General features: G+C 33.9%; 1 protein-coding gene across 1 annotated transcript; it reads right to left on the bottom strand.

Annotated features, from left to right (window-relative positions):
• Window positions 1-233: 233 nt before the first annotated feature.
• On the bottom strand, window positions 234-6,383 carry LOC138334525 (glutathionyl-hydroquinone reductase YqjG-like). Its single transcript, XM_069283207.1, has 9 exons — window positions 6,217-6,383; window positions 5,348-5,355; window positions 4,701-4,885; window positions 4,344-4,416; window positions 3,738-3,936; window positions 3,286-3,379; window positions 2,955-3,071; window positions 2,587-2,703; window positions 234-1,892 (listed from the first exon to the last, which is right to left on the bottom strand). The coding sequence occupies exons 1-9, from the start codon at window positions 6,381-6,383 to the stop codon at window positions 1,794-1,796; spliced, it is 1,059 nt and encodes a 352-aa protein (XP_069139308.1). The 3' UTR covers window positions 234-1,793.
• Window positions 6,384-7,744: the final 1,361 nt, after the last annotated feature.

Genomic DNA, 7,744 nt, shown 5'->3' on the forward strand with positions numbered 1-7,744 from the left:
ATGCACACCTTTCTCTCCCTATACCCGTGACTCTCCCATTGTTCCCTATTTGATATACCTGTACCTATTATTCTGCAAAATGCTGCATCAAAATGTTTTTAGGAGATATGTACAGCATGAAACATTTGGATTTTTATCAAGCTCTGTTCAGCGATTGCAAGAACAATCAGTAAATGGAAAAAAAAGTCGGAAACTTTAAATGTAAGTATATTTTATTTGAAATTAATTCCATATCTGTGCTTTGAATTGATAAAATGCATATATATTAATACTAAGGCATCATTTCTTGATAAAAAAGGTTCATGAGTAGTGAAAACTTTTCCTTACAATACGAAGTTGCTATCATATGATAATTAATTGGAAAAATGATTAATGAAGCTTTTTGAGGTGCATATAAATAAATGTGATTTTCTTTTTGTATTGTGTTTAAAAAAATTGTCAGCATTGGTTAGTTGGTCTATTGATTAATCAAATCATTAGAACCTTTGTTACCATGGTTGACTGCACACAAGTCCAGCCCCTTTCATGGTCATGTAATGATCCTGATTGGCCATGGATGGGGGATTTAGCCACTTTCATGGTTAAGTAATCCTGATTGCCCATGAAAGGGAGTTATTGTGGACTCAACTGTGGTAACAAGACATTTATTTATACGTGTACCGTTGTGAAGTAATTTTACCTAATTCAGCACCAGAAATCATTAACATCTTTAAGCAAAGACTGGACAACCACTGGAAGAACCACGTCCTGAAATTCCAACCATCAACCTAGTGCAACTACTAATATATATGTATATCTTACTATGTAGGAATACTATTATATTATATATATACATATGCTAACGCAATCACACGTATAACTTTTAACCATTTATGTAAATATTACCATATATCTATATAAGCCAAATATGGCTTTCCAATGATGTTGGACTGATGAGATACTAATTCAGTAAACACTTACGGTGCTTTGAGAAAATGAAAAAAAATGTAAGTTTAGCTCTTACCAAGGAAATCAACTATACTAGAATTAGCTTCAAAATGTGTTGATTCTAGAAAGTGTTATTATAAGTAAAACAAGAACTCCACATGTTCAGTATTGCAGAACGTAATTGCTAATTAACTTGACACTCGATAATGATATGATTTTTATTGGTGGATGGTTAGCAATACTAAGTCCAATAGTACGAAATCGTTGCTTTGATAACCACCATCTGTCGAAATCTCCATCCGTCATCCAGTGCCATCTCACAGATAATAACTATGATTCAACCACTCGATTCACCGGTAAATGCTCCGAATTTACCATAGATTTACATGACCGATTATTGTTGTTATCTCACCTAAATAAAAAGTAGATTTGCTTAAAATGACGTTCTAACTTGACTCAAATCTGACCGTTGATTTGAAAACCTAGTCCTGACACTTGAACTTGACCCGGAGTTAATCTAGATTTGTTTGTCCGAGATTTGAACTTGACCCTGAGTTAATCTAAATTTGTATGATAGACCTGGATTTGTTTGAGTGAGATTTGAACCTGATTGGCATTAAACGTGGATCTTTTTCAAAACGAAACAAACTTTTTTTTTATCTTTTATTACCAAAAGTATAAATAAAATGAATCAAGATACTTAAGATACATATTATATGACATGAACGTAACATGGTATAAGGTAAGACATTGTTTGTCAGATATATATTTATAGCATAATTAACGCATCTAACGTACACTTGTACACAATCTTTTGATGTTTCATAAAATGTTTATTTACTTCAAATTAATGTTTTGGGTGTGTCTTAGCTTCTGGACATAGCTTCTCTTCCATGTGGAATGTTAAAGTCGATATCGGGTCCAATAGATACAATTCTTGTTGGGTTGATCATAGCGTGGCTTGTCTGTAAGTAGAAAGGATAAAACAAAATGACATCTAGCATGAAGTTCCATTCAGATTATAACTATTTGTGGGGAAACATAAACTGATTCATAAAATTTACTAACTTTTATCCAATGGAAACAATGTTATAATTTGCATGACATTTTGTATTATCTTATGTAACGTCCTACGGCCTACGTCCTACGTCCAAAATCACGTAATTATATATAAACACCAACATTTATTGCATTCTACTTTCGTTCCGTATCTGCTTCAATATATGTTTTGGTACGTATACGGCCTAGCAACTCCTGTTTATATCAAGAACAGGTATGGCGTGACGGACGGAAGGAAGCAGTTGTGTTTTTCTGAAATTATATCTAATACTAGTATATTTCACAAGCTTTAGCTGTAACATTCTTCCTCTATATTAACAATAACAAAGTCATTCCGAATTTAAGGTAACGGGGATTCGTTTATAGGGCAATGTAAACCGTTTTCCTCCTCAGCTCATTATCTGTATGTTTATAATAGTTTTACAGTGGTCTAAATAAGCCATGTTTATATTAATTGCGTGTCCTATCAATTAAAAAGTTTTTAACATTGTCATAATTTATCGTTATCATATTATATTAAAAATCAAATAAAAACAGACTTGAGTAAAACGTTCCTATTGTATTCGATGTTTGTGTTTTGATTCAGTACTGCAGACTTCCCATATAATGTTTAGTGATGTGTTCAAAGTTGACAGTGTCAGCCACCCCTGGGATCTGGTACAAATCCCTCAGGTATCCCCAGATGTTTGGGTAGTCCACAATCCGCTTCTTGTTACACTGAGTAAAATGTTTAAAATGATACATGTGAAAACAACATTGGAATTAAGATAAGACTAATTACAATACATTTATAAACAAACGATATGTAAATCAAAACAGACCATAGAATTAGCTCATGCATTCATACTCTTTCAGATCAGTAGCTTCTGCTTTACACTATCCTAGTTCAGACCATCAAGACTACTTCTGTAGAAAGTGACATTATGGCGAAGATGACCTTGGAATAGTGGATTTTGTTTGAAACCTACCTTGAAATGACCTACGTAGACCTTATCAAACCGTATAAGGGTTGTAAACAGACGGATATCCGCTTCTGTTAGGGTCCCCCCAGTTAGATAGCGAGATTTAGACAAAACATGTTCCACCTGCAACATACCAACACACAGCCTTTAGATTTCCTTCTGCGGTGAAGCAAAAACCTATTGAACATGGATGTATAGACATGTACATATATAATAGGTACTTGATGATGTCATCATAGTAATGCAATCGTCAACACATACAAGCCTAATTCACACTGTGGATTAGCTATAATCGAATGATTGATTAGTAATAAGGATTAGTAGAGAATCTGAATACCTTGTCAAGTCCCTGGAATACCTCCCGCACCGCTACATCATAGGCCTCTTGGGCTGTGGCAAACCCGCTTCTGTACACACCATTGTTGATCATTCTGTAAGACCAAGAACACATACAAAATGAAATTATAGTTATATTTAGACGGTCGTGTACCATACTTTATAATCAACTTCTTTCATTCCGAGATGACAGCCTCGGCTGGATCTAAACTAGCTTTACACCGTTGCATACGTTGTGAATAATTCTGATCTTCCGAGACACATGTCCGTATCCTTCTTATAAGAATAGTGTCTTTGAGCTCCCGTACAAGTCATTTTGTCATAAATATTTAATACGGATAAGCAATTAATAATATGTTTAAATTGATATTTTGTATCATAGAACCAATTACAGTGCAGGCAGCTTTTTAAGTATGAATCTTTGATCAAAGTTAATGATATATTTGTACGTACGGATATACCCATTCGTTTACACTATCGATATCCTTCTGCAAAGTTGTAGGATACAAATCCAACGATTGTTGTTCCTTGGTAGCACAGAAAGCGCTAAATTCCGAGTTTAACATCCGAATAATCTCACTCGACTCGTTGTTAACCACGGTTTTCTTTTGTTTATCCCACAGCACGGGGACGGTGACACGGCCGTCATAATCTACAAAAGGCCAACAAAACATTTTAACTGTTTCATATGACAAAATGAGTAATTTTTAAGTACATAAACTGTAAATATATATAAAATTGTGCAGTTAAGTTCTTAGCTTATATATGTATCGCACTGTTACACTGCCATATATACCATTCAGCGAAATATCTTTCTCAACTGTAATAAAAAAAATCAGAATCATTGCTTTTGGTCATACTATCTTAGTAGAAAGTCCAAAAGTAAAGAAGAAAAACAATGTTAGAACAAAAAAACAACGCGGATGATTCGTTCTATATATATCAACTTTTCTTTTTATGCTTCAATATACTTTTATACAAAAAAAGTATTTATAACAGAGAAAGATCAATTTAATAAATATATGTCTTGATAATGAAAGGTATGAAAGATTTGCTGACCTTGCCTGGCGATGCGATAGACCTCTCGCAGTCGTGAACAACCGTTTACAGTGTCCAGAGTACAATTAGGTTTCTAGATCAAACAAAATCATAAATTCAATTAAATATACAATTGTACATATCCTGTCTGTAAAAGACCAGCAACATAGTAATAAGAGTAATAGGACCTCTAACAATACTTATGTAATTAAATGGACATAAATTACGCCATATATTCGACAGCCATCAACCGAGAAAACCTATTGAACATTTTGAAAATTACTTTTATCAATAAATTAAATTTATAATTTTAGTGTGTGGTCAATAGGTACAAAAGTAAAGTTCACCACTAGCAATATACATTACATATTTCCATACCTTGTCAGTAAAAGACCATCCCTCGCCATCCAGGAACCAATCCACCACATCACACGAGATGACGTCCTCCAGTCCTTTGAGTTTCCTGACAATCAGAGTCCGGTGAGCCCACGGACAGGCCAAACTGACATACAGGTGATACCGTCCAGCCTCTGACGGAAAGCCAGACGATCCGTCCGCTGTTTAGATAGCAGGCGATTGTGTACGAAAATTAATATACATTTGTAAAAACTTTGAACATATCGATTTGATGATGCCTGATCATCAATAAAAAGGAGAATGATACTTGAAGAAAAACAATTGCAGATTTACGTAGCATTCGTTGAAAAGTACTGGTATATTATGGCAAGGAAATCAAGCAAACAAAATATGTTATACACGGTATCCGCCATAACACCTAGGTCTAATACTCATGTGACTGATTAACAATTTCCTACAAATGTGGCTTTCTGATTATATTTATACTTCAAACATGTCATAACACATATACCAATCGTCTTGTTATGTAATAGCTGGATTTAGAATATAGTATTATAGATTTAAGATGGGTTTTTTTGTTGTTGTTGTTTTTTTTAGGGGGGGGGGTCTTCCTACTGAATCATGTAGTCCGTGACGTCATCATATTAAAGTCCTCAATTTCCACTTACCGGTTATCCTAGAACAGAAAAAATATAGCAATTACTTTTGACAAACCTGCGATAATTCCTGCCAATGTCAAAGGTAATCATATGTAATTCTTGCTTTAAGATTATATGATTTCTGATCATTCGCTAAAGTAGACTATACATGGATATCCATATACGTGTGGTGAACGTATCATTGACATATGTGCTACTGTGGAACCAATCAATATTAATGCCGCCTGTTTTATTTGGTAACGTGTTTGATCCATTCATGAAACGTTTTCCTGTATTAAGACGTCGATCGCTCTTGACGTCAGCACTGCACTCTACCACCTGCACGTTATTGACGTCTATCAAGAGTATATTATATGACTTATTGAATGTTGAAAGATAAGACATATATACCAAAGTTTCCATCCTGTTTGACATGGGATCAATACCATAAAGTATCATCCCATAAACATGTGTTTTATCGAAAATAATAATCTGGTTATAATCGCTCTCTTCAGCCAATTATTTAGGCATGCACGACATCAAAATGTTTATATAAAGTCCATATAGAGAAAAACATAACTGTCTTTTTATTGTAGTTTAAGATTTATACAGAATACAATCAATGTTAAAACACTTATTTTTGTAAGATTGAGTTAAATTCTTTTATAGCGGAGTCAACCTATTGACTCGTAAATAATTATCTACAAAGAATCCTATCTTCTACTGACATTGATAGGATATGGTAGAGAGCTAACATATATACAAACACATGTGGTAAAGAGTATAGGACTAAAAATTCATAACCAGCATTGTCACCTTGATGAGGATAACATGATCGACTCACCTGCCTACAAAGCTATGGGTTGGTATCAGCTGAAGAAAGAGAAAATTAAGCTTACCATTCACGGAAGGCGGAGTCCCACCGTACAAACTCCCCTTTACTGGAGAGGGCCGCTTTATATTCGACTGTTTGTTTGTGGGCGGCCATCTTCCTCCGTACTAAAGCTGATGATGTCTGTGCTATTTGTATCAGTGTCCTCTTGCTAGTACCCGTCCACATGCGCATTAGGCATTGTTTACTAAGAAGCACGCGTTGTAAATACCACATAGGGACTATATATATAGCTACTAGCCAGTACTGTCTCGGTCTAGAAATTAAACTCGACTGTGTATGTGGGACGTGTGTAGCTAGTACACATGTACCATTCGTACATATATAAACAATCTGGTTCCAGTGATCTGTTTTGATATTCGAGGCTAAGTGTAAAAGAGTTCTTATGCTTCTTTTTAAAGAAGATTTGCATAACCATTTGTGTTAAAATCTACTACATGTTACCTAGAAGTAATTTCGCGTCTCACTAGTGCGTTCCCGTGTTTAATTAAGCGTATGGTAAACGTACAGCAAGCCTATAGATAACTATATATATGGTTAGCATGTCTGGTATAATCATCACACTGTACTGATAAATCAAGAGCTTTCAGTATGTTGCAAAAAACAACCAGCATTGTGGAAATTACAATAATTACCATGCATGCTCTCTTTTTGAGAAAATTAACTAAGACTACTTTTTACCTAGCCGTAGTAAAAACGTTTTGACTGTATTACCTATATACATACTACATTAATTGTAACAAGTTGATTAAGCTATTCTTCTCAAACTGGGAATTTTTACTGATATAAATGTGTAGGAAAAATTCACTTCGTGCATTTTACCGTCATTGTAATTGTCTCGAATGGAAATGGTATTTCAGCCTATAAAGGCTATTGGTTTTACATATTTGTTGACATGACATGCGGACAAAATTGCATCGATGGCTAGTTTCCAGGCATTGAACTATTGTTATCTGCATTGTTTATAATATAGTAAACAATCTACGCATTAAACATCTTCATATATTTATATTTTAATTGTTTACATCTAGATCACCGTTTTTATTTTTCTAAGATAAGTTTACGAGATGCTATTTTGTCCACACACTTAAATCGTGTGGATATTCTTCAATATTAGTAAAGTATTTACGTGTAATTAACAAAGATGTAAAGATGTACCAATTTCCTATATTTAGGTGAAGAGAAACGAAACAGTATATTTTGATAAAACACCTACTCACGCTTTTGAAAATCAAGAACTTTTGATATGTTGATCATTACCAAAAGCTAACAGCAATTTAAAAATTAGATTTCTTACAATGAATAGTTTTTTGACAAGTCAAATACGAGTTTATATTGGCAATATTGCCAATATTCATTATATTTGCATCTATTGTACAGTAAAGTGAATAAATATAATGAAGTAAAGTACATTTGTTAGATTTTACAGTTTATTTTACCAAATCTTGTGAGTTTCCATTGATTGATAACAAATACATATGCTTGTTTAACGAGACTGCTGTTAATTAGGTTAGAAACAGCTCTGACTTGAATTA

This window comes from Argopecten irradians, chromosome 1 (assembly GCF_041381155.1).
Source record: "Argopecten irradians isolate NY chromosome 1, Ai_NY, whole genome shotgun sequence".
In the NCBI taxonomy this organism is placed as follows: domain Eukaryota; kingdom Metazoa; phylum Mollusca; class Bivalvia; order Pectinida; family Pectinidae; genus Argopecten; species Argopecten irradians.

Coding starts and splice junctions, on each gene's coding strand:
- LOC138334525 (XM_069283207.1), bottom strand. CDS start 6,383: ATGCGCATGTGGACGGGTACTAGCAAGAGGACACTGATACAAATAGCA. Junction 3,937..4,343: donor CTATCGCATCGCCAGGCAAG/GTCAGCAAATCT, acceptor GGCCTTTTGTAG/ATTATGACGGCCGTGTCACC. Junction 3,072..3,285: donor TATTCCAGGGACTTGACAAG/GTATTCAGATTC, acceptor GGTATGTTGCAG/GTGGAACATGTTTTGTCTAA.